Raw genomic sequence first — 27,514 nt, 5'->3', positions numbered from 1 at the left:
TTGAATGCCTGTCTGACACTCTGCATAATCCACTGTCAGAGGCCTTGAAATATTTAGTGGCTTCAATTGTACTCATTTATTTGTGTTTCTCGTTCCGCCATTTAGTCCTGCTTTCTGTGCCCTTGCCTCTCTGCCCTACCTTAATTGGTTTGCATATTCCTAATAAGTTCCCTGTGTAATTACAGCTCTCTGTAGGTATCCTTCAGTCTTTTGTGAGTCTATATGTTTATTCTACCTCTTGTGGTCCCTGTGTTTTGGTTTGTTTTCTTGGATTTTCTAGTCTTTCTGTGACTCAGTGTCTTCTCCCATGGGGTTGTCATCACTAAACACATCTAACTGTCTTCTACAAAAGTAAATGAAAGTCACCTGGTTTGGACTTTTGGTCACATTAAATTAATTTAAAATTGTATCAAATATATCCGTACTGTAATCCCTGCAGGATCATGAGTTATGAGACGAGATAGCCGTCTCTACCCTTTTTCCTAACATCTTTAATGTTTTAATTGACTAGGTCATGAGTTCAGTCACTGTAGCCACCTTCAGAGTTTAAAAAAAATTATGCATGTAGAAGATGCTATGTGATGTAGAAGAACTATGTGAATAATATAGCCTTCCTTGCAGAGATGATACAGCTCATGCATACCGTTAGTGTTCAATTAGAAACAGCCTTGAGTCATTTTGGCTCCCCAAAGATTCAAGTTCTTAGCTTTGGCAGTACTTGCCATCATTCTTGCCCCAGAGTCTCTTGAAGTAGCCAGGAAGCTCCAACATCTCAAGTACAAACGTCTGATGAGATCAGTAGTCATATTGGCAAAGACAAGTCTATGCTTTCTTCAACTTCCGTTACTGCATGGGTTCTAGCGTGAACGTCTCTATGCAAACAAAAATGTGAGTCTTTAGCACAGTTATTATTGCTGCACTTCTTTATGGTTTTGTGTGCTGAATCCTACTGAAGAAGGACAAGAAGGGCAAGGTTAAAGCCTTCCAGATGAAACGCTCGCACCAAATCCTCTTTGTCAGTCTGCTCAACCACCTTACAAGCACCTGTGTATGCCAATACTGTGCACACCAAGCAACCGTTGCAACTCTAATTCAGAAAAATCGATGCAGGCATGTCTGTCAAATGTAGCCTGATTGCTTTACAAGGCACTTGCTGTTAGATCTCCCAGATGGAAGTGTTCATCCATGGCACCCAAGAACCAGTGGAAAGATTTTAACCAAGCTGTGGTCCATCCTGGTACACTACAACCATGCAGGTGCTCCTGCACCAAGAGTGCAACAGTACTGCTCCCCGGTCAAAGAAGTGTGTGAAATGGAACAAGATCAAACAAACTGGGGAAATTCTGGTCGCTAAAACATATTGAGATGCTACATTAGGAACATTATCGCAATAATGAATGAATGAATAGCGCGGTGGTAACTGTTCACCAAAAAAACCCACAGCCCCAAGTATTGTAATTGTTGTGTAATTTTTTTCAACAATACAATGTGAACAAACCGATTTGTAGCTTTCTGTTAGCCAAAATTCACAGAAATGAGAGTCTAACCAAAATGACGAATAGAGAATGCAGAACATCCCTGGTGAATGTTCCCTTCACCAGTGAACCTCAGGCCTTCACAGCAGCAGTGTTATCATGTCACATGTCAGGATTGTGGTATTTGTTAACATGTGCTTGCTTTAATAGAATGCTCAGGCCGTATTATTTACCCAGGGAATTCTCTCACGTCATCTTGGTGGCTGTTTATGTTCCTCCCTCTGCTAACCCCACAGCTGCATGTGACACTATCCACTCTGCCATAGCTCGGCTACAGACTCAGCACCCGAGTGCCTTTATTGTGATCTCGGGTGACTTCAACCATGTATCACTGGACAATACACTACCAACATTCAAACAATATGTGGACTGTCCCACCAGGGGAGAGAAAACTTTAGACTTACTGTATGCTAACGTCAAGGATGCATACAGCTCCTCCTCCCTCCCCCCACTTGGTAGGTCAGATCATAACCTGATTCACCTCACCCCCCGCTATGTGCCAATTGTGAGGAGGGAACCTGTGACCACCAGGACTGTCAGGAGGTGGTCAGAGGAGGCAATAGCGGAACTACAGGGCTGTTTCGAGGTGACCGACTGGGAAACACTCTGTGAGCCTCACGCCGAGGACATCAATGGGCTTACTGAGTGTATCACAGACTACATAACTTTCTGCACCGACTCCATTGTTCCAGCTCAGACTGTTCATTGTTACCCAAATAACAAGCCGTGGGTGACTAAGGACATCAAAGCCCTCCTCAACAACAAGAAGAGGGCTTTCAGAGGGGGCAACAAAGAGGAGGTGAGGAAGATCCAGGTGTTACTAAAGGACAAGATCAGAGAGGCTAAGGACAATTACAGGAGGAAGCTGGAGTGGAAACTCCAGCAGAACAGCATGAGAGAGGTGTGGAGGGGCATGAAGACCATCACTGGATTCAGGCCAACCAACAGCAGGGGAGCTGAGGGAGGTGAGAATAGAGCCGACGAGTTGAATCTGTTTTTCAATAGATTCAACACCACAGTGTCTGCTCCGACCCCCACAACCTCACCTGCAGTCAGCCTGGAATCCAGAGCCACACCACTGTGCCAGCCTCTCTCTTCACATGTTGCCTCCTGTGAGATTCCTGACACCCCTCCCCCACCCATCACCTTCACTCAATACCAGGTTGAGATGCAAATGAGGAGACTTCACTCAGGCAAGTCTGCTGGACCAGACGGAGTGAGTCCCCTTGTCCTCAAGACCTGTGCCCCCCAGCTGTGTGGAGTCTTTCATAAACTGTTTATGCTGAGTCTGAGTCTGCAGAGGGTCCCGGTGATGTGGAAGACATCATGCCTCGTCCCTGTACCAAAGACGCCTCGTCCCAGTGGCCCCCAGGATTACAGGCCCGTGGCACTGACCTCCCACATCATGAAGACCCTGGAAAGGCTCATCCTGGACCAGCTGCGACCCATAGTAAGACCACATCTGGATCCCCTTCAGTTCGCTTATCAGCCTCGTCTCGGAACAGAGGACGCCATCATCTACCTGCTCAATCGTGTCTACACCCATCTGGACCAGCCGGCGAGCACTGTGAGGGTCATGTTTTTTTGACTTTTCCAGTGCTTTCAACACCATCAGGCCGACCCTCCTGGGTGATAAGTTAGCAGCGATGCAGGTGGATGCTTCTCTGGTGTCCTGGATTGTTGATTACCTGACAGGAAGACCACAATATGTACGTCTCCCACAGTGTGTGTCTGACAAGGTGATTAGCAACACAGGGGCACCACAGGGGACTGTCCTCTCCCCCTTCCTCTTCACCCTCTACACCACAGACTTCAGCCACTGCACAGAGACCTGCCATCTTCAGAAGTTTTCTGATGACTCTGCGGTGGTTGGATGCATCAGCAGGGATGATGAGACAGAGTACCGGGCTGTGGTCGACTCCTTTGTCACGTGGTGTGAGCAGAATCATCTGCAGCTCAACGTGGCAAAGACCAAGGAACTGATCGTGGACTTCAGGAAGACCAGGAAACACTTGACCCCTGTTTCAATCCAGGGGGTCAGTGTTGACATTGTGGAGGACTATAAATACCTTGGAGTACACATTGACAATAAACTGGACTGGGCTAAAAACACCACAGCACTTTACAGGAAGGGCCAGAGTCGTCTCTATTTTTTGAGGCGACTGAGGTCCTTCAACATCTGCCAGAAAATGCTGAGGATTTTCTATGAGTCTGTTGTGGCCAGTGCGATCCTCTATGCTGTTGCATGCTGGGGGAGCAGGCTGAGGGTCGCAGATGCCAACAGACTTAATAAACTAATCCGTAAGGCCAGCAATGTTGTGGGGATGGAGCTGGACTCCCTCAAGGTGGTGTCGGAGAGGCGGATGCTGTCCAAGATAAAGACAATGTTGGATAACACCTCCCACCCACTCCATGACATGTTGGTCAGTCACAGGAGCTCGTTCAGTGAGAGACTGAGATTACCGAAAAGCACCACTGAACGACACAGGAAATCATTCCTGCCTGTGGCCATCTCCCTGTACAACGCATCCACTTAACACACTGTTTGCTGCTACAGCTACACATGTTTCTTTTCCAAATATTTATTTATAAGTGACTTATGTATGTATGTATGTATATATATGTATATATTGTACTATTCTTAGTTAGCGTATTGTCTGTCTTGTCTTAATGTTGGTTTAAAATGGAGCACTGTAACAAAAAATAATTTCCCCCAGGGATCAATAAAGTATTCTGATTCTGATTCTGATTCTGATGCTGCAGTCCAGTCTCATTGAATCAAGCTTACCTCATTTACCCCATCAGTAAATCTACGCTGATTATCTGCCTTATAAATCATTTTGGTGATGGTAGAAACTGACACACACAACTTCTTTTTTGTTTGGCTGTTTCTTTTTATTTGTTCCTGGTTTACTGGTTCAAGTCACCTTCGTGCATATTTAGCATAGAGACAGCTAACTGATAACGGAAACCTCCCATGCATAAGATGCAAGTTTATTTAGAGAGACAAGAGCATAACTGCAGCCAGGTTCACTGCTTGGTCGCTTTCATTTATATTAAGTGAAACTTCAGCAAAGGCATGAATGTAAAGTAAATAATTGAATATTCTCTGAAGTAAAACAAAAACACCTTCCAAAGTCTGTGTGTGTTTGTGTCTTTTAATATACGGATAGTTGAGCAAAAATGTCACCTTAGCCTATGCAGATTTCTGACTTTTTAAACTCAGTAAGCCATTTCTTTGTCGGCAGATTTTGATACATCACTCTTTGCTCCACGCGGCATTTGACATGTTTTATTGTGTTCGAGCTGTATTTTCTGAAAGATGTAACATCAGTGTTCACACTCTAAAGGAATGTCAGTTCTAAGAAGCTGAGGATCCAGCATAAAAGGATCAGGCATCCTCTTTCAGTTATTTCCCTGAATTCAGCAGATATCAGAGAACAAAGTACTGTTTTTGTGCTATGTTATAAATATATTTCCTAACCTCAGCTCCAGGTCAGCAGTCTGTTGTCATAAAAGTGCAGCTCTGTTTACTCAGACTTATAGATTCAGACAACATAGGCAAGGTGCTGCAGTAACTAATAACAGATTTTGTCTCGGAAGAAAGAGCACTGTGTAAATCATTTTTATTGTAGCATTAGACCACTGTGGCGTGTGCCAAAATGGCAGAATGATGGAAATATGTGAGAGTGAGTGCACACATCTCCACCATTTCTCACTGAATTCTCACAAAGAATCAGATTGTGCTATTGTTCTTTGTTTCTTTTGCTCCCAAGCAGTGTTTAGAAATGCCCTCTGCTGCAGGTTTGCGAACAGGATGCATGCACAGACGGGCTGCCAGTTCTAGCAACTGACTGTTGTGTGAGACGAAGTGTGAAGTAATATGCTGTGACCAGGATCCTGGTCAGACTGGTAATTCACTCCAATCACACAAAGAAGAAAAAGGGTAGAGAAGAACAGAGAAGAAGCAGTGGGTTAGCAGATGAAAGCTGAAGGGTACTTTCTTCCTCTGCTTCATATCTATTTTCATCAGGTTTCACCTCATTTCCACACTTACATTTTCCTCTGTGTAGTTCTCCTAATGTCTTCTGATTCAAGGTCTTGCCTCTGAATACATTCACCAGATTCAACCTTGCTTGTGAGCACAATAAGTAAACACAATGGATGGGGGGTTTCAAATACTTCCAAAAAAAGATTACACTGTGGTGTAATAATAGCTTTGGTAGGAAGTGTCAATTGCATTGCAGGCATTTTCCCATGCACTTATTGCTTAAGTTAGAAACTTGACTTATGGCTACTAGTAACCTCTTTGTCTTTCTCTGTCCCCATACCCCCCTCCACCTTCTCTGACTTACAGGAAACAAGATGGAAGGATCCGTCGTATCTCTGATGAAGTAGAGCCCCCACTAGCACATTCCCGCCCTCCATTTCTTTCCCCCTCACTTTCAAAGGTAATACAAGGCTTTGACCTGCTGCTGCTACTCTTTTCTTTAATCAGGTTTGCATTTGCATTCAGACACAGTGCCAAGAATCCCACACGAACAATGTGAAACTGAGGGTTTTACCACTTAAAGTTACGGTTAACTCAGTTCCATTGATAATATTAGTAATTGTGGCATAACGTGTCATCCCCTTCTATGCATGATTGATTAATAGCATTTACTGGGATAAGAATTACAGCCCTGATTAATATCTCTTTAATTAATACTGTCACACTTATGAGTATGGTGGTATTAAAAGTCAAAAGGTCGTGTCAAGATATTGTCATATAGACCAACCTGTCGGCATGAAAAATGACATTACTGTTTCCTAGTGATCCCCCTGTGTGTCTGAATGTGTCAGTGAGAAGAGCAAACAAATGATGATTTAATCCTGCTATATGTTTTCCAAATACCTTTTTTTCATTTGGAATATATTTAAAGTAATTGTGCATTTGATATAGTCTGCACTGCAGGGAATGAATGTGATTAAACTCCGTCATGAAGTTGTGCGCTAGACTGAGTAAGGCTCTATGGATGTGGTTTCGAGCAGCTGGTTGTGATGGAACTAGAGATCAATGGGGTGGAGCTGGTTGCATCAGTCAGACACCGCAGTGACAGCTGACAGCAGCCGACAAAGAAACAGTTTTAGAGTTTGACAGCAGTTGAAATAATTGGCGCATATAGGTTGTTGCAACTTCTGCTTGGCCAAACTGAAAATTATTTTTAAAAGTATGTACGGCTACAGAAGTCTTAGTGATTCAGCTTTTATTAAATTTTACACAAGCACATTCTCACTCTCATTTTCTCACGTACTGATGCTTGGTCAGGACCTCTGTCACTTTTCGATGTGCGGTTTACTGCTCCGGAATACAATTTTACTGGATAAGAAAGAATAACAATGAAAAAAAAAAAAAGATAGAGCCTGACATGGAAGAAAGAAGTGTGACTCCTGTCTGAGACCACTGCTTTTATGTTCCATCTCCTTTTTTTCTGTTACTTTTTGTTCAGGTTGAGCCAATTAACTACTGCAAGATTTAGGAAAATATTGTGTTCAAATATCCTTTCTTACAATGCGTACATTAGAAGGTAAATTTCTCCCTTTATTGGTTTACGTCAGTAAAACATCCTGAGGCAGTGACAACACAAGCAGATCACTTGTACCTGTAGGCCTATGGTGTCTTTTTAGAAACTGAAGGACTTTTACTGAAGTGTGCTGGTCTACCTTGCATATGAAAAGGGGCTCCCATTTTCTCAACACATAACCTGGTCTTGAGCAGGTTATGTTCGGAAATTTGATTCATGCTGCTTTTGGAAACCATCTGAAAGCACCATGTTTTCACGGTTTCTTTTATGCACAGCATGTTTTAAGTGCAACAAAGATTTGCTGTGCAAATATATTTTCTATGTGCAAGTTATTAAGCTGTGCCTTGCTCTAATATCAGAAATGAGGTCCAGCTGTAAAGTTACAGCAGCAACAACTATGGATTGCATTGTCACTGGAATATACATGCATTCAGGTGCTGATGCAGAACGTGTAAGAATGTTTTTATAGTTTACTTGATTCTAATCTGTTGCTGAGTTTGTTTTACGCTGCTGGAATTGCAGCTTTTATAATACAGAGCACACACCGAGAATACCTGCTTAATCAATAAAATTAATTCATTTGATCTGGCAACAAACTAAAACTATTTCCATCTCTCCTTTATTATGTGACTTTAATGTTTAAATGTAACCAGTTTAAAGTTTCAGAGCTCTAATGTGCATCTATCACATTAGAAATAAACAGTAGCAGCCAGAGAGTGCACTCAGGATTTATTATTCTAATTACTGTGAATTGTAGTTCTTGTGATACTGACTTCACACCTCATCTATTAGTTGTAGTATCAAGTGTGCCTCCCGTGTCTTATTTCTGTGTTTGCGCCTTGGGTCCTTTGTGTTTCATTGCAAATCTTGTTGCTTTATTATGAATGTCTTTCTCAGTCTCCTTTGGCTATTTGCAGTTTTACTTTGAAGATCTGTTTTCTTTCCTGTCCTGTGTTAGTTTTGCTTCCTCTCTATTTCCTCCCAATCGTCCCTCCAATTGACTGTCTTCACCTGTGTGCGATTGCTTTCACCTGTGTCTTGTTATCCTCCTTTTGGACATTCACTAACCAGCCCACTGTGTATTAATACGTCTGTCTCCCTTTTTATCTTGTCAGATCATCTGTGCTTCCTGTCTTGCTGACATGTATTCTCTCTAGAGCTGCTGTGTGTTTCCTTTGTTCCAGACATGTGATTAATCAGCAAAATAAAGGCTCTTTTTTTCTGTACATCGTATACTTTAGTTATCCTGAATTTAGGTTCACTCTGATCACTCTGATCTCAAATCCATGTCAAGGCATGGGGAGTAAGTAGGGACTAGATCACACAAACTGGTACAACTAAATACCAGCACCATGAAATCTGATGGTTCCAGCCAGGCATTAATGTATGAAGAGCTCGCAGTGACAACTGGTTGGAGTGACATGTTTCTATGACTAACATTGCAGTTTTTTAAGCTCAATCTGACATTACATTTACTAAAGTTTAAATACAAACAGAATGCAATGAAAGCAAATCTCCATCCAATGTAGATTTTCAGCCTTTCCACTTTTGCACAGAGATTTTTCCAGATTCTCTTCTATTTAATGATATTGTGCACTGCAGATCATGAGATATTCAAAATCGTTACATTTTGACTTTGAGGAATTTAAAATTGGGAGCCTGATCTTGGTATTTTTCTTTAAAAAGTAATGGTTTCAGTTTAAACAATTGATATGGTTTATGAGATTTGCAAAAATAATTTGCAAGTCGTTACACTTCTTAGATTAATTTTACATCTTGCACGTTATTTGCATCTTAATTCTCTCACAGTAGGAGATGTAAAATAAAACTAGTTACTCTGAAACTGGGCTACATATGAAATGTTATATATGTAACATACATCTCGCCCTTAATCTGTGTCTTTAATTTTTCATTGGTGCCCTCTCTCTTTTTAGCTCATCAAATTCTTTAACTGTTACCCCCAGGTGAAAATTTTCTCTGTTGCCTTCACCCCCGGTAGCTCCGGTTGGCAGACTGTTGTGGAGCCTGACAGTCTGTGCCCTCTGTCACAGGCTTACGGGACAAATATAGATCTGTGGCAGTTGTTCCTCTCTAATAGCGTACATACCAGTGTAGGCACAGTGGGGGTATTTCTGTCATGCTTGTAAGGGAAATACAGTTTGCAAGGCATTAATAATCTACATATGGAGTTTCAGGAATAGATTTAGCATTTCATCTGTTCAAATTATTTAAATGATGTTCTTGTTTCTTAATGTGGTTTGTTGTGTCAAAATGTAGAGCTATTTATACTTCCACAGTCTCAAATGGAAAGAAGCGAGAGTGAGCTGTTATTTTTTTGTTTTTTCCAAAATGGATTACTTACAGGAAGTATGTATACATAAAGGTTAACAGGTTCAACCCACTAGTGCTGTTAAAACAATGAAGTTAATTAATATTGTAATGCTTTATTTTTTATCGCTATAGAAAATGTTAGTGGTTGAAGTTAAAAGCCCCTTAAGTAAAACAAATCCACATTAGATGAATCACAGAAATGTATAATGAATGCAACTTATTAAGTGCATATTGTGTGTTTTCATTTGATATGAGGTATACTACTACACTAATGGTGGCCTGTTAAGCTTTGCTTACAGACATAGCTGCATAGTTATAGGAATCCCTTTTCAGATTCACAAATGCATTTGCACATGTTTATGAAGTGATTTCTCTGATGATTATAAAACTCTGATTTGGTACAGTTGCAGGTCTTATATAAGAATATTACGCAGGTAAAACCAAAAAAAAAAGCCTCAGGACTCCAATGGGAACTGGGAAAAGCCTGATATATTGCCTCAGGTGATAAATGTAAAAATGTCACTTTGCATAGGGAGCTAAAAAGTACTAGTTTAAGAAAGGGGAATAAACTTGAAGATTTTGACATTTAAAAAAAAATGCTTAGCGGACCTCTGTGAACTACTCCTCATTTGTGACTGAGGTTACATTAGCTGCTCCAAGTGTAACACCCTCTTACCCTCAAATATGTTAATACACTCTCTGCAGCCAAGATGCAGTGCAACGGGTAGACGAATGATTAGAAAAAATAAAACTTTATCTCATATAAAAGCGCCATAAAAACTGCTGCATTGGTTGAGTACTTTTTTTAAATTATGTCATTAACCACTTTCGGTTTAACATTAATAGATGAGCACTAATTAATTAAACTCTTGTAAAATTTCATTATCTTTGCCGTCTTTTTTCTTGCTGGATATCTGTGTCTAAATGTTTTGTTCTTTCCTTTTTACTGGAGTGAGACAGTAGGAAACCTGCTTGGACATACAGAGAACTGAGCAGAAGTTCTGCAGACCTTAACCTCTGTGGCAATCAACCAACTCATCTGAGGCGTTGATGGAGTGGAATGGGCCATCTGTGTGAACTCCATTTGTGTCCCTGAGGCCAATGTGGCCACAGCAAGGTCAGGCTAGTTTGCGCCAGACCCGATGAATGGACCACAATGGATTTTCTCTGGCTGAAATACTAGGCTTCTCTGCCCATTGGTCGACTCTCTTGAAGTTTAGTTTTCTGTTTTACTCAAGGATTTGCCTTTGAGAAAGCAGCTAACCCACAGAGTATAAATGAAAAGAGTGTGAAGAGGTGTGGGAATATTGGTTTGGACTCATGTGTTGGCAGTTTGTTTGTCAAAATCCAAAAGGCGCTAGTTTTGAATAGTTAGAATGAGAAGTAAGCATTTGAATCAGAGCGGGATAAAAGTCTGGATTGTATGGGTCATTGATGTAAATAGTCCGTACATGTTTTCATGGACATACTATACTTAAATGTACACAACCATTCAATCAAATCAGTCAATCAATGAATTTGTTGATTATTCAGCCTCTTTCACTCGCACACTCTATCTGAGGCCCAGCAATTGGCTATAATCCACTCAAAGAAAAAGAGATGTGTAGCTCATGCTAACAGTACATTCACTGCAGCAGCTCCAAACCGTCTCTAAGGGCAGAGACAAAAGAGCAGCTTAAAAGACTGAAGGTCCTGAAGAGTGGAAGTGCAACCAACAGCATTTTTTTTTAGTAAACACTGTTCCTTAAAATCACACCAAATACTGCACTTATTAAAATCAAGATTGTGCAACAGCTTGTTGAATTTCCCACCGACTTAAGCTAAAATGTTGCACACACCAGCATGACTTTACAGTCAGTATGCTTTGTAACTGAAACAATGTTAACACTAATTGTGAATCTGAATAGCGTTCACTACTCTCTGCCCACAACTTCGTTGCTGTCATCTACCACTGTTACATGACATTTGGGCAAGTGTGTAACTTTGTAAGTGAACTAGTGCTAAAGCCAGTTTCTGAATAAACAGATTAGCTAATAAATTTTTTAAAAAGTAATAAAATGCACCCTCGGGATAGTGTTTAAATTGCATGGTGCAGTGTCACTCTACTGAATGTATACCTCTGTATACGAGATGTTCAAACCATGTCATCCTGTCACCCTATACTCTTTAGTTTTCCTCAAAGGAAATCAGTGAAGACCAGTGGCTATGTTCATCCTTGATTGTAAAATATAAATGCTTTTTATACTGTATATTGCTAAAATGTATCCTTTTGAAAGCTTCCCTCTGTTTTTGAAGTGGGTCAGTGCAGATATCTGATACTGGAGGAGGGCCTGATCAAGAGACGAGCCAAGAAAAAGTTCTGCTTGTAAGGAACAGCTTCCCTTTCATCCCAGAGTGCCTCCCTGGTCTTTTTATCTTTCTCTCTCTTCTACTTTCTCTTGCACTCTTGTGTCATACCCATCTTTAACTATGCACAAATGATTTTTAGAATTGCTGAGGTTCACTGAGCAGATTTTAGCTTCACTTATTTACCCCAGTGGAGGCAAGCTTTGAGCTTTCACGTTGTTGTTTTCTTTCTGTTCATCGTCTTTTTTCTTGATTTTCTCTTTCATTTATTTTGGGCTACTTTGTCTTTTAATGAAGTGATTCTCAAAGTGCAAACCACAGGGAAACTCGAGCTGTAAGGTTGGTCTTTAGTTATATAACGGGAAAGAGATGATGAGACTCATGACTTGAGAAATTTGAGATGAATGAAAAGAGGAAGAGAATGTTCTCATATTGTGATACAGCAAAAAGAGAACTATGCAGTTTTAAGTCCACATGCAAGTGTGTGTGCACGAAAAAGAGAAGACGGTTTCACAGAGTACAAAGGGAGGGGAGCAACATTGTTCCTCCCTTCGTCCTACTTCCTTTACCATAGCTCTATTTGCCGTGGGGGTGTGGAGGGTTGGGTGTGGGGGGTGAAAAGGGGAAGGAAGGGCAATAATATCCTCACATTACAGCACATGCTGCTTTTACCTCACACACAGATATGGGTTTTGATGGACAGCTATAAGTTTTTTTTTTTTTCCCCACAAATCCACTGCCTGAGCGACAGTGAATGTAAAGTGTCATTGTCAGGCTCGCCTTTCTCCTTGGGGCTGACAGTGACATCAACACCCTCGCTCTTGTCAGCTTGACTGCATCTGTACTTGTGGAATAATGACGGAGCTCAGCATGGCTGAGAATGTCTTATTGGATAGACTGCTCAGTAGTCCCCCCAATAAGCCTTTTTTCAAGAGACGATGCTTAAGTGATGTGAGTATTTTTCATTTGCTGGAACTGAGTTTGTTATTTCTGTTATCTTGCTTGACTTAAGTTTGCTCGGGAACACAAATATAAATATAGTATGTGTGGTGTTGTAGAAAAGGAAGTAATGAAATTGTGTTAATTGCACAGACAGATAACACTTCACTAATCTTTTTGTTTTAGGAAGGAACTGTTAATAGCACATACCTTGGTAACCTGGTTTCATTATGTAAATATTTTGTATGTCTCATAATAAGATGGTTTTCCTTGCATTGTTAGGGTTTGTGTGCTGCTGTGCTCATAGAGTGCCTCCACAATTTGGGAGTGCGCCGCTTCTTTTTCTCTCTCTCAAAAAAAAAAAAAAAGAATTCGGCACTGACGTGGCTGCTGTGGAGTCTGTGTGGTTCACTGATAATCTGTTCAGCCTAGGACAGTGTTTGTTGATGTTTGTTTTGCAGTCAAGAGAGCAGTATCTCCTTGAATATCATATGGCACTGTTTATTTTCACATAGAACAATAGACTGGGGCTGCACCTTTGGCTTTACTAGGTCAGGATCAGATGTGTGTGCATTTGTGAAGCATGCTTTCATGGGTGGAGGCGTATATATGTATGAGTTTGCAAGTATATTTTAGCACATGCATGTGTGAAATGTTTGTATGCATACATGTGTATTCTATCCTGTTGTTGTGTGTGTGTTAGTGTTTGTGTGTGTGTGTTTAGCAAGCCCCTGCAGTGCTCCTCAGTAAATTTAATCTGTCATGTGGAAACATCAGCTTGGCACTTCAGTCCACTTGTGTTACATGGTGAACAGAGGGCTCGCCCCACAACAGGCACTGCTGTCAGGGCTGCTGCAGTTCTCTCCTCCTTCAGCTCAGGTTGGAGCTGCTTAAAATCCTTAATGTGGCCTCTGCAGATGAGGGTGCATGCCTAAGGGCATTTTCTTTTGCTTAACCTCAACAAGTGATTCTCCTAATTGAGCAAAAATATATTATTTAGGGTGTAATGAAAAGCCAGTAGTGGCATTGAAATCTGTGTGTCTAATTAGCAATATTAGTATCAATTCCCTAAGTGGACACGTGCTCATTACCAAGCATCATGATTACACCATGGCTGATATCAAACAGAGTTGCCAGATCATGTATGATAATTTATTTTAATGTCATGTTTTGGACTCTTCCTGTTGCCTGATAGGTTGTAGTGTGAAGTGTGTCTCATTCACACATGTGATGTGACTGTGTGCTTCATACACCAAAACCTGAGTGTCTTCCAGCTAATTGCGCAGAGTCAGATGAGCTGTTGGCTTTAGCAACAGAGAGAAGCACCATGGAGCTTTGATGCTCATTTCCCCCTAAGAGTTACTTGTTTACAGTGTGTTTGTCTTGAAGCGTGGAGGAGCGAGGGATTCTCCAGGCACTGAAGGGAGCCTCAGTGATATTGGTGTCAAGTGGGATGTAGTTAGGGTTAGGGCATTAGGGTGTACTAAAATGAGGCGTTAAATAGTGCCAGGGATTCCAACAGGAAATTTTTTGCCTTGAGAGTGCACAGGAAGCTTTTTCACTCAGCAGAGATGAAATCAAAGTAAACACCGAGAAGGAAAGCATATCACCACAAATATACCCTTTTTAAAACTTTGGATTTCTTTCCTCCAGACCTCGGACCTGTTTGCCATGATCGAGAGGTTGCAGGTACTGTAAATGTTCTACTGGCTCAGCTTTCTGCTTAAACCCGTTCTCCCTCACAGACTCAGAATTTTCACTTTGGACACAAAATCTCTATTTACTTCTATTTTGAGACTCCACTTTTTTTCTGTTTTTCCTGCTATTTTTTTATATTCAGCACTGTAACTCCACTATACAGGAACACTGTGTGTCCATGTATTTACTATTAATGTGTCTTCTTGCAGCAAGAAACCTTATTCTTCTGAATGTGCTGAAGAGATCCTTTGTGTTTTCCCTTCACATCTGTGTCATCAAGTAGCTTGACTTGTAGAAATCTAGTTTTTATTATAGCCAATGAGCTAGTGCTTCAGTGTAGCACAAATTATAAGCAAGTACTCCAGATACTGAGTAAGCCAGTGGAAAGAAAGCAAAACCATTAAAACGGGTTGTTCAAAAAGAGTCTAATTATGTAGGCATCAACCACATTATTTAGCATTGAATAGGTAGCCTATAAAATGAGAAAGGGTATTTCATCTTACGTGATGTTTTTTTTTTAGGGATCAAAGTATGTCAACACAGGAAACTATTTTAATCTAAATGGTCTACTGTGATAATATCTTATTCCCAAGAGTCACAAAATCATTATTTAGCTTTACAAAAGGGCTATAAAGGCTATGCGACTGGTTTATCCATGAAGCTGTAGTGCTGAAAGGCATAAAAAGCATGAGGTGAGATACATATTACTTATATAGTCTTTTGTACCGTCCACAGAAGGGTCAAGTGGATGATGGAAGTGAAAACATGAACAGCTTTCAGAGAATAGATTTGGTGAACACATGTGCACTTTCCCTTTGATTTGTCTTCTTTAGACAAAAAATTGCTTGGATATGCAGATCAGGAAATATTTCTGTGTTTTAGGAACTGTCAGCGTTAGTCAATGAAAGAATAAGAAGAGAGAGATTATTTATAACCCTATTATGGCCCTTGAGTAGACTTGTGGATAGTGAAATCATTTGTATAGCTTGATGGACGCACTCTTTCTGTTCTTGCCGCTTTTTCTGTCTACTATAGTTTCTAATTCCTTGGTCCTCTTTACTTCCTCTTTCTCTGGTAATTTCAATCACCTTTCTCTGGTGATCTAGATTATTTTCTGTCACAATGAACTGTTGAAGGTATTGTAAAATTACCTTGCATTACGCTGCTGCATAAGGTACTGACAGCCAGCATTGTCCTGAATCTGTATTTCTTTGTATATGTGTCAACAGCTGCTTAGATATCCTACCTGTGCCATCAGTATCCTGTCTATTTTTTCCTTCTCATCTTAACAGGGTTACAGAATGGATGAGCAAAGATGTCCCCTCCCTCCTCCCCTCAAAGTGAGTCGTAAATCCTCACATCTCCTCGTAGACTGCAGTCTGGTAAAGCATCTGTAATGGCAAAGTTAGAAACCTTTTCCTTATCGGCTGTCAGACAGGCTTTAGGGTGCTCACTGGGTGAGTTAGGAGTTCGACAGGGACTAGCACTGCAAAATCTTCTGTTACCCTCTGTCTGTTACCTAGACAGCCTAATGCAGGTACTATTCAAGGCACAAAAAAAAAAGACACACAAAAGGTGGTAATCAGCAAACAGAAGAACATAAATTCTTGCAAAACCCTGTAACTTGGTCAGGGTTTGGCTGACTTCACCTGTGTACAGCTTAGTTGTAAAACAATTTTACGGTCAAATTAGGAATGCACAAAGTACCATCTCTATAAAGAATCACACATCTCATCTATTATCTTTTGATTCAAGCTACAACTGTATTTATCCAAGATTTATGTTTAAGAGACCCCAAACTCAATGATGTACAAGGTGTGTTAAAAAACCTCTGAGAGCAGGTGCATAAAAATCAAAAGCCTTGCATGATTTAAATTTGGCCTTTCTCAAGTTCAGGGTTGTATTCTCATGCACCTCTGGACTGTTTTCAGTGCAGCTGCATGTTTTTTAGATCTCTTGGGGGGGGCTGTTAAAGCTTCATTGTGTTCCTCTGCGATAAGCAATGCATCTCCTGGAAAGCAGTCCAAGGTGGTGGGCAAAGATTATATCGGCATGGCCAGAAAAACAGCAGGCGATGGTTAGCTGCCATGAAACCACAGCTCAGATCATTTCCTCCCAGTGATCTCTTTTAGATGCCTCCGGATGTTACAATAGAACTCTACATTTATAGTCTTACCCTGGGAAATGAATTTGTGGTGCATAACCCAATGAATGTTGGGAAGGGGGGGGGGACAAAAGCATATACTTCTTCTCTCATTCTTCAATTGCTTAATTGCCTTTGGGGCTTGTGGACTTGTCTGCTAAAAACTGTGGAAAACTACTAGGCCATAGCCAGGGACCCAGCACGTATCACTACTGACAGTTCTCCACACGAATTTTGGGTCAAACAGAAGTTCATATGTGTTTTCTGCCCATGTCTGAGTTTCATGGTAAAATTGTAACACATAACTTGTAAGTCTGAACAAGACATCCAGGGAGGGATCTAAAAATAGCACCGGTGCAGGAAGCTGTCTGGACATGGCCGAGAAGATGGCCAGAATTTAATTATGCAAGGCTTTTGATATTTGTGGTTTTTATAATCACATCTGCTTATACCTTGAAATTAAAAAAAACAAGTGATTATTTAGTGCCAAACAAGCCTTCTTTGTATTATCATGTTGGTATCAAATCCTTTGTACTAATATTTAATATTAACTTCTCCCACTAACTTTAGCTCATACCATGAAAACAAACAGAGACCAAATTATTTGCACAAATGTCAACAGAAGCATATTTTGGGTAAATTCATTAGCCAGGAAATCTTGTAAAAGACCATCAATGGAGAGTTGCTTTTTCCATCAACTGCTCCTGCACTTGATGTATGAATGACAGCATCTATCAGTTAAGTCGTTCACTATATATAAATTGCCATAAAATTGCTTACATTCTTACTGGTCCACTAAGTTTCTTCATTTCTGACCTCTCCCTCTGTGCATTGTCACAAGAACTGTTATGTAAGGGAGTGTGACCTTCATTTACACATTTCACAAAGTTCTCAGTGTCACTTCTGCCACATGTTGCCCGTAGCTTGTAATGAAAGAAATCTTGCTATGCTTTGCTGGAAACATGAAACATTCTTGAGGAAAAGAGAAAACCAGTATATTAAATTGAGCAAATGTTGGTATGGAGTGCAACAAGCATTAAAAATTAATGCTGCAGCAAGTGAATACAAGTGTAAGAGGATAAAATGAGAGAAAATATTTGCTATTACGTGTTGTTCAGGGATTTTTTTTACTACACATTGCAGCACATATTAGCTACCAATAACTGAAAGTAAGCCTTTATAATGTCAACTTTTAGACATCCAGATGAATATAACTGTGGGTGAAGGGTTGTCCTGTTATCATTTTGACCCTGGGGGGTTGTAACACCCAGATACTGGAGGTTATAAAATATGTAAACCTTTGCCAGATGACGGCCAAGTTTAAATAACATTTTAATAGTTACGTAATCAAAGCTGGGACAATGAATACAGACTGAAGCCTTAGATAACAGTTTCTTGAATAACAAAAGAGCTAAAGCGTTTATTCATTTATTATTTCTCAAAGAAAGCTGACAGTGTGGCCTCTTTCGTGATTTCAGAATAAGAAAAAGTAACAGAACAATGCAGAACTGAAACCTACTGTAGTTAATATTCTGTCACAGTGTCTGTGCTCATCGTTGTTTTCCAAAGAACCAAAACTGAAAGTATGACTACAAGCGGCTGTTTGCCAGCCTGACTCATATTCATTTCTGTCCCTGCAGACAGAAGAAGACTACATCCCTTATCCCAGCGTTCATGAGGTATAGTCCACATATCCTCCGTATAAATAGTTTACACACTACAAAGCAATTTTAAAGATGTCAGAAACTGTAATGCTAAAGATTCAAATGGGAATACACAGTTTCTGAGGCAGTGAAAGCAATGCAGTGCATGGTGCCAAACACTCACTATTAATAATGGTACTATACTTTACTTTTCTCTGTTATCATTATTTCCTGTGACCTCCAGGTTCTGGGTCGCAGCAGTCCTTTTCCACTCATACTCCTGCCCCAGTTTGGAGGCTACTGGATTGAGGGGACCAATCATGAACCTAAAGACCCACCAGAGGCAGATCAACCTCCCTGTCCTACCTCCCACATTAAACTGGAAACAAACAGTACTGCAAAGATCTACAGGAAGCAGTTCATGGGCAAGGTAAAACTCAAGAAGCAAAATCTATTCTTTCTTTTCCTTTGTTTTAAAGGATTAATCTTTATTTCTTCATTTTAGTATGTAACCTTGAAATGTGCAAGTATATTGAGGAAGACCCATCTTTTGATTGAGCCTCTTATAAAATAACACTTGTTTCTAAAAACTCCTGACACATCTAACACTTAGGCACAGGGCAATGAAAGCAAAGGAAGAACGTGTGTGTTTGTGTCATTTGTAAACATTAGGCACAGAGTAATAGTAGTTGGCTTTCTGAAGACTTACAGTATAATTATTAGCATTTTCTTAAAACTGGCAAAAGTCTCATCTTGTGGTGTGAAGCCAACTGTCTACTTTAAATGCAAATCTATTGTGTAGCAAAAGAAATTGGCATTGCAACACAAGATTTCGCAAAAGTTGTCTCAATGTACGCTCGTACATTTTCTGCAAGAGGAGGTCAACCACTTTCCTTAAACAGAAGCCTTTTTCTTTAAGCCTCTTTATTTGTAATTTACAAAAACATTTTTATTATTCTATTGCTAACTACTGGAACAATATGTATTCTTCCATTAAAATTTCCTCTGCGTATCTTCCCCTAGGAACACTTTAATTACTACACCATGGATGCTGCCCTGGGCCACTTGGTCTTTTCAATGAAGTATGATGTCATTGGGGATCAAGAGCATCTGCGCTTGATGCTTCGGTACAGTTTCCTATTATCTTTATCTCTGACTTGTTTCCTGCACCATTTGTGATTTTATTCACCTGAGTTTTCTTTTATAATCACAGCCCTTGACTTCACTCCCCTACCCCTCCACCACTTACCTTTATCTCATTTTGTCTTTTCATATTTCTGTTTCTCACTTATTTTCTGTCTTCACTGCCTTTTCTTACACCGAATCTGCAACAGTCCAATAACTCTCCTTATTTGTTTTCTTTGCATGTACTGACAGTTTCCAAAATACACCTATTAAGTACTGAGTATTTTTTTACATGCCTCACTGGATACATTTTCTTTTTGTTCAAAAATAACTTTAAATCAAGGGAAAATGTCACAGAGCAAGGTAGCATTCTCAGTTCCCCCAATACAGTCAGTGGTTCTCACAGGTTGCCTCAGTTATGCATTTTAAAATGCAATCGCCAGTAATAATGAACACTTAGACAAGAGTCCAGCTGAGCATTGTATCAATCATTTTATTGTAGTCAATATAAAAGTAGGTGATATAATATACAGTATAATTACAAACACCTTTGTGTACAAATATGGATTTAAAACTGTTAAAAAGAAGGATACTCAGCAATATCTGCGCTGTGCATGTGCAGTGCCACCCACAATCACCTAAATCTCACTCAGTGAGCTTCACCACTCCTTCATATTCTCCTTGAGACTGATGAGGGGGAGTGAGGCAGAACTCAGTGCACCGTACAACCTGTGAATTAATTTTAGCACCTGAGAGATTCCTCTTGATTTTAAGAGCTGTGTTTCCTCTTTGTTAATGAAGCCTCAGAGTGGATGAGTGTGCAGTGAGGTAACAGCCACTCTGCCCACAACATTTTTCACACAGTGATGTTTCTCAGTGGGTGGGCACCACCCACAGTCACCTCGAATTGTGTAGCCATAGGCAGTGACGCACAGTTATATTTAAAGCACCTGTATGATTTCCATGATAAGGCATAACCTGTTTTTATTGTTTTTACTGGAAATGCCCCTATAGACAGCAATGACACGGTATTTTCTCACCCCGAGTTTACATCCAGCTTTCCTGCATCACATGCCATATAACCTTTAATGTATGTATGCTATTCACTCACAGTTCCTTCAGTAACTGCATAAGTGCTACTTATGAATGGTGGTATTATTATCATCTATACCCTTGAAAGTATGATAATCTAAGTATATATAACTCCATATTATTGTTCCTGCAGAGTACAAATTTAATTCCATGCCAAATATATAATATTTTATGCATGAGTTTGTATGAGTTTTTGAGACCTCTACATAATAAGTTTGATTTTTGAAATTTCATCAGAGGGTACAATGAATACGTTTTCAGGGAATCTCTTTTTTAGTGAGTCAGTATACATGATTTAAGCATGTGGAGAAATCCAAAGCATGCAGGCTGAGTAACTTTTAAGTCATGCTTGCAACCCTGTGAGTGGTGTTTGAGGGAAAGTTTTGCACACTAGAGTTATATATTTGGAGTTAATTAGCTTTAGCGCTGGATTTTCACTTTTATACAGAGGCAGACTTTTTGCTAAGTTAACTGGCTGCCTCTAGCCTGATATTATCTTTGTATATATATCATGAAAGTAATATCAATCTTCTCATCTTTAGCAACTCTTGATGAGAAAGATCCAAAAGTGAAGTGCTGCTGTATGTACTGTTTATTGTTCAGAATTTCTGGACACAGACTACTTTTAAGCATTCACTGGGTGCGCAGATTTCCTAGTATTGCTTATTGTACTCCTTGTACTCCCCACCACCACTAGACACACACACACACACACCCCATTCAACCCTCTTCCAGGCAATTTTGGCTCGGAAACATCATGTGTAAAGACCATTATGCTCCCGCCTTCACACAACATCTATAGGAAAGGTCCTCTTTGAATTGACAGCTCAATTGCTTGGAGGCAAAGCATCATAGAAAGAAACCAAAAACCCAGCAGGATTCCTTTGGATTAGAAATAGAACAGAGGACGTTTTGACTTTTCATATTTTTTGCCTTTCAGCACAAAACAAAAAACTTATCATGATGTGATTCCCATTTCCTGCCTTACTGAGTTCCCCAACGTGGTTCAGATGGCCAAGGTAAAAACGTATGATTATCTTCATACACACAAAAAAATCTCTCTGCATATAATTTGACTTTGTCAAGTGTATTTTTTCATTCACAGCTTGTTTGTGAAGAAGTAAACGTGGATAGGTTTTACCCTGTCCTCTATCCGAAGGTAAGCAGTACTCCTCATTGCCACTTTATCTTTTGATCCGCGTTATCCCGCAATACTAAAGTACCATGAATCGGACTAGAAACTCAATTTTCTTTTATCCTCAGGCATCAAGGCTCATTGTCACCTTTGATGAGCATGTAATTAGCAACAATTTCAAGTTTGGGGTTATTTATCAAAAGTTTGGTCAGGTGAGTGCACTTCAGTGATGCTGCTGCAGCTTATTTCAGCTTATTTCAGCTTTTGAAGTCACTCTTCCTGAAAATTTTATTTGCTTCTTCCCTGCAGACATCAGAGGAGGAGCTATTTGGGAACATGGAAGAAAGTCCAGCCTTTGTTGAGTTCTTGGAGTTTCTGGGCCATAAGATTGAACTTCATGACTTTAAAGGGTTTGGACAGTTTTGCATTATGAGGTCTTTCCCCCAAAAACAGAAAAACTGACCTTTTAAAGCACTTTTGGTTATTCTCACTCGAATATGATGTGAGATGCATCATTCTATTGATCAGTGTTGGCTTAAAGAGCAATGTAAAAAGCCCTGATATTTGTAGTATTGACTGAGGGATTAAGCAAGCAAAAAAAGTGCCCTTGGCATTTCCCCAATGATGAATCAGTATGGATGGACAGTTGTCAGAGAGCACGCACCTATGTTCCACTTTTCCACTTTATCATTCTCGTCTTGTGTCTCTCTGCTGTTAACCACAGTGTTATACTTGCCTTCTTCTCTTGTTTCCTCCTCTCTTATTTTTATTGCCTCTGCCCTTATCTTTCTTTTGTCTTCTCTTTCCTTTCTTTTTCAGTTTTCGGGGGGGACTCGATGTCACTCATGGCCAGACAGGGACAGAATCCGTCTACACAAATTTTCACAATAAGGAGATCATGTTTCATGTGTCCACCAAACTGCCTTACACAGAAGGAGACTCACAGCAGGTATAGTGATAATGCCAATGATTAATCATTTAGGAAACCAGTTTGTGTTTTCAGGACCTTCAGTAATCGATTTGTAAAGGTCTGTGCTTGTGACACATTCATGCATCTGCAGCAGCAGCTGGCGGGTCAAGGCATTTAACTCAATGCTGATAAAGGAAGATGAATCATGTTCATTTGTAACTTTGATGTGCAAAGTGGAAAAAATAAGGATTAAAATTGTACATCAGGGATACTTCTTTGCTTTTTTGCTGAGAGTTGTTGAGAAGAACTGCCCTAATGTTCTTACAATAAACACTATATTGAGACTAAAAACAGCTTGAAGTAAACAGCTTTTCTGGCTCGTTATTAAAGGTAACGAGCGAGACTCCTCTAACATGTTATAAATTTGTTTATTTTTTTCTAATATTGATTTCTGGTGTTTGACCTTAGTTCAGCTTTTGATGCCATCAATATCACAATTCTGAGTTCACTTTAAAGGTCGGCCTCAAAGAAAGAAGCCTGGTTTACATCATATTGGTCAGATTAAGCTCAGCGACTTTGACTGGGCCTATTTCAACACTGATTGTTTTCTTTTTCAGCACATCAGTTGCAGATTTGTTGTGTGCTTGGGATCATTGACCTGTTGTGTGACATAATTTAGGCCAAACTGTCAGACAGATGGCCTCATGTACAGAGGAGTTCATGGTTGGCTTAATGACTGCAAGGTGCCTATGTCCAGGACTGCATAGAGCCCTTCTAAAGCTTTTGTTTTCAGAACTGTACATACATATCTTCCATGTTTGTTTGCTATTTTTATTACAGCATTCCAGGGATTGGCAGATATTAACAATGGAAGTAATTCCATGTTTGTTGTGCTCACTTACCCCAGAGAGAAATAGCATTTTTAAGGGTTACCATTTCCACTAGAATTACAGTGGTCTTTTTTGTACTGAAGTTTCTCCTCTCTTGAAGACTTTAATCTATTTGATGTTATGTTGCAGTGAGCTGCATTAGTCCTTAGCTGCTCTTCAGTCCCTTCTAGAGTGGTTTGAACTTTGTTACCGCAGTAACCCTGTACAGATGGTCCATATTGCCTAGGCATGGAGAGATACAGAGAGCATAAACAACACCCACATGAGATGATTCATCAGGGAACTCAGGAAAAGAAGGCAAGGTGCAAGAGTAATAGCTCAGTATTCAGTACTTCAGGGAGGAAAAAGTAAAAGATTTCTGTTGCCAGACCTTACTGAATGTAATCAGATTTGAAAGGTCTTACAGTAATAACAGATGTCAAGTGTTTCAAATCAGTGACACATACGCTAAGCCTGTTTGTGTGTGGTGATGGTATACGATTGCAGTGCTTGGAAAAATTAGATAGAGCGTCTTCAGCTGTTTGGTTTCAGAGAGTCGTTGTGTGAGTAAATACTGAAGCCGACAGATAATCAGCTCAGGGGTGATGCAGTAGTAGCCTGGATGACATGAATCATAGCCATGTGTAGCCTATCTAATTCACCTTCATTACTGTCATAAAAATGCATTCTTTACAAAACCTTACAATATTCAGCTTTAATTGATAAAAATAGTAAAACTTGACTTAATTCCTGTCAGACTTTCAACACAGTTACATAAAACTCATTTTGCAGATAAACTCAGTTGTGATAAAGTTATCAGAAAACCATCAGCTGTGAGACTGATTGAGAGCATCTTTGATGTTTTTTCACATAATTTCACCTTTTTTTTTTTAAGTAATAAACTGGCATATTTATAAACACTTCCCAGAATCAGAAACACATCTTCTTCATATGAACAAACAAACAAAGTTATAACCTTATTAAACTTCTAGTAGAAAAGCAAACACCATAATCATCTCTAAATCCTATTTGCTGTATTGTATTTTGCTTCCAGTTGGTTGACTCTAACACGAGCACCAGCCAACACAAGAGCTCTTTTCAACAGGTGTGAAGTAGCTTTAGAAAAAGGCTGTTAATTAGTCTGTCAAAGACAAAGGCTAATAAGTGAATGCTGCTGCTGAGCAAGTGTCACAGTACTGGGGAGTTTTCTGTGGGTCCTTTTTTTTTTTTTAATAAAGGCTGCCTGCAATGAGAATACATCCCTCTGATTGATTGATTTCCTTTATCACCAAATTGTATCCATTTGCAAAATCTGATATATCTTGCCTCCACTTATATGCAGTGGTAACATTTGGGTCACACGGTTTCCACGATAAGCATCTTTCTTCTAGTTTGGTGGGCTGAACTGAATATGATATGATATTCCCACATTCAGTAGCTTCTCAAATTATTTTACTGCTTGGTTCCTGAAAAGAAATATGGGACGCTATTATGTCTCAAACAGGAAATATGCTTTGACTCCTGGAAAGTCCTTTTCTTCTTTTAGAAGGAAGAGAAAAAATTAGATAGTCTTCTTAGATAGTCATCGAAGCTTGTGAGCTGTTTAATCAAAGTTCCTAGCAAAAAGGCAATGAAGTGACAACATCTATTCATGCTTGAGCAAAGGAAGAAGATATCCCTAATGCAGAGCTTTTTGAAAGATACCGCTTGGATACAAATTTTAATACTTGAGAACAGTCCCTTTGTCCTCCAGATGCATGAGTGTCCTTCTGGCAACTTGAAGCTTTTGGCAGCAAAGAAGATGAAGTTATTTTGCAGCCATGATAACATTCAGTCGTCAGCAGATTCATAAAGCATTTTCTGTTTGAGTTTGCAGTACCTCCACTGATACTGAGAAGTGTTAATTACCAAAATATCCACACTTTTCTGAAATAATTCGAACTCAGTCTTAAGTCTGTCTTACAGTGAAAAATCTGTTTCCCAAAGCAGATTTCTGTCTGTACTTTCAGAAATGCTATATACACCCATGAGTTGCATGTTTTTTGTATATATATTTATTTTCTGTAAAATATTGAGATTTTTCATCTTATTAAATTGTTGGAACAAGAGCTTCAAGATGGATTTAATTTTTTGGCTGATGGCGTCATGTGTTTCAGAGGGAGAGATTGTGCTCTTTTGGATTAAAGTCATGTCTACCTTGCCAGTCAGTCTTTTAGAGCAATTGCTGGCAGTGATGTTTTTTTTTGACAGGCCTGTATTTGTGTTAGCAGAAGTGGTCATTTGAGATGTTTCCGCTGTTGTTAGCTTTGTTTATCTGTGCCCCCCAGCTGCAGAGAAAGAGACACATAGGCAACGACATTGTGGCCATCGTGTTCCAGGAGGAAAATACGCCCTTTGTACCAGACATGATCCAGTCCAACTTCCTGCATGCATATGTGGTGGTGCAGGTGGAAAATGCATGTACAGACAATGTCACCTACAAGGTTGGTTCTAAGGACAGTCAATACTGTATCAAGAGGATTTGAACAATAGGGACTTGTAACACCCATTTATAGATTTGCTCATCCATAATTAAGGAATTTTATTCTGCTCTCTAGTTTCTAATAGTGGCATGTGTATTTCAGTCTCTAGGCTTACCTGCTTTCTTTTTTAGGTTTCTGTGACAGCAAGAGATGATGTACCCTTCTTTGGGCCTGCTTTGCCTGACCCTGCCATCTTCAAAAAGGTCAGTTAACGCCATATTTTCCTTTTTCACCACACAGATAAAAAAAATATTTTACTCTGACCTCTCACCTTTTTATTTGTTTTATTCAGGGCCCTGAGTTTTATGAGTTCCTCTTCACTAAACTCATTAATGCAGAATACGCCTGCTACAAGGCTGAGAAGTTTGCCATGTTAGAGGTGAGAAGCACACTGGAGCAAATTGTGCCAAGGGAGTGTGAATGTGTGTAGTGTTGATGCAGACTTAAGCACACGCCTGTTTGCACAGGTCTGCATCCTGCTGGCTGTACTGATACGAAGTGGAAACATAGATTGTTGTCCAAATCATCTCAGGCAACAACCCTGATTCTTATCAGCATTGTTGCTGATGTTTATCATCCTGAAGCAATTGTTCAATCCCTCCTTTTAAATGGTGAATATTAGGTTTATGGTCGGTATGAAAACGAATTGTCTTGTTTGTTGTTGTCAGGAGCGAACTCGTTCGGCACTTTTGGAAACACTATATGAGGAGCTGCACATAAACAGTCAGTCCATGATGGGTCTGGGTGGCGACGAAGATAAGCTGGAGAATGGGGGTGGTGGAGGAGGTGGAGGAGGAGGAGGAGGCTTCTTTGAATCATTCAAGGTAAACTGTCATTCCTCATTTGATGGAGTGCCTTGGTAATCTGCAACTCTACATGCATGAGAGAGAATAGTGATGAGTGGAGAAACTTTTAAGGTGCTTTATTTTGTGCGTCCTCTGTCTCTTGGCTGGGATTCTGGGTATTCACACATCAAAAAACAAAGCATTGAAAATCTGCGGTATCTCAAAGGACCAGTCCTGTGGCATTTGCATTCCTTACTTGGCTGTGACTGCTGAACTCAGTGTGCTCTCACATGATGGTATGGTTTTGAGGCTGTGGAGTGTCCTGTTGTGTATGAAAGGCACTTTGCTCTGACTGAGAGCGCTCCATCAATGACCATTAGGGTGGTGGAGCGTAGCTCAGCTGCTGAGGCACGGCAGTAGAAGCTGTGATGGTGTGTGCCTGATGAACGATTTAATGACCCCTCATTAGGGAGCTGATGGTGCAGTTTGGATGTCTCCTCATGGGCAGCATTCCTTTGCTGTTTTGCTCTTTGCTCTGTGATGATCACTAGTTCTAGGTCATCTTTTCTGCTGTTTCTCTGCAACTTCAGAGATATATATAAAGCCTTTCTTTCATCCTCTCTTGCTCTGCTGTTTGCTAATGTCTGTCTTTCTTCCATACATTCATAAACTTATATAGATGAGCACAGATGAGCTCCCACCCAAGAAATCCTACCTCATTTTTCTTTCTCACTGTCGAGAATGGTCTTGCCGCTTGGTCTTTTTTCTGGCTCTCTATATACTGTTCTACTCCCTCTTCTACTTTCTCTCATAATAGTCTTGGTCTTTTTTGCTCATGACACAAAACCCAACTCCAAAACTCACCGTGTTAAGTGCC

The 27,514-nt window shown here is 40.1% G+C and overlaps 1 protein-coding gene across 5 annotated transcripts in view; it reads left to right on the top strand.

Annotated features, from left to right (window-relative positions):
• The window catches only part of rap1gapb (RAP1 GTPase activating protein b), a 67,443-nt gene that overhangs the window by 32,850 nt on the left and 7,079 nt on the right, over positions 1–27,514 (top strand). For 3 of the 5 annotated variants that reach the window (XM_080891303.1, XM_080891307.1, XM_080891304.1), the window contains exons 3-17: positions 5,893–5,986; positions 14,369–14,404; positions 15,706–15,753; positions 18,197–18,235; positions 18,444–18,629; positions 19,223–19,326; positions 21,357–21,435; positions 21,522–21,575; positions 21,680–21,763; positions 21,861–21,961; positions 22,371–22,500; positions 25,658–25,813; positions 25,984–26,055; positions 26,145–26,231; positions 26,521–26,676. In XM_080891303.1, coding sequence (XP_080747429.1) covers positions 5,893–5,986; positions 14,369–14,404; positions 15,706–15,753; positions 18,197–18,235; positions 18,444–18,629; positions 19,223–19,326; positions 21,357–21,435; positions 21,522–21,575; positions 21,680–21,763; positions 21,861–21,961; positions 22,371–22,500; positions 25,658–25,813; positions 25,984–26,055; positions 26,145–26,231; positions 26,521–26,676 — 1,426 coding nt within the window. Of the gene's footprint in view, positions 1–5,892; positions 5,987–12,431; positions 12,728–14,368; positions 14,405–15,705; positions 15,754–18,196; positions 18,236–18,443; positions 18,630–19,222; positions 19,327–21,356; positions 21,436–21,521; positions 21,576–21,679; positions 21,764–21,860; positions 21,962–22,370; positions 22,501–25,657; positions 25,814–25,983; positions 26,056–26,144; positions 26,232–26,520; positions 26,677–27,514 lie in introns of those variants that run through there. The other 2 variants (XM_080891306.1, XM_080891305.1) reach the window with 1 other exon arrangement.

This window comes from Rhamphochromis sp. 'chilingali', assembly GCF_963969265.1.
Source record: "Rhamphochromis sp. 'chilingali' genome assembly, chromosome: 9".
NCBI classification, from domain to species: Eukaryota; Metazoa; Chordata; class Actinopteri; order Cichliformes; family Cichlidae; genus Rhamphochromis; species Rhamphochromis sp. 'chilingali'.
The sequence above is the reverse complement of the archived record's forward strand: the minus strand, read 5'-3'. Positions and strand labels throughout refer to the sequence as shown.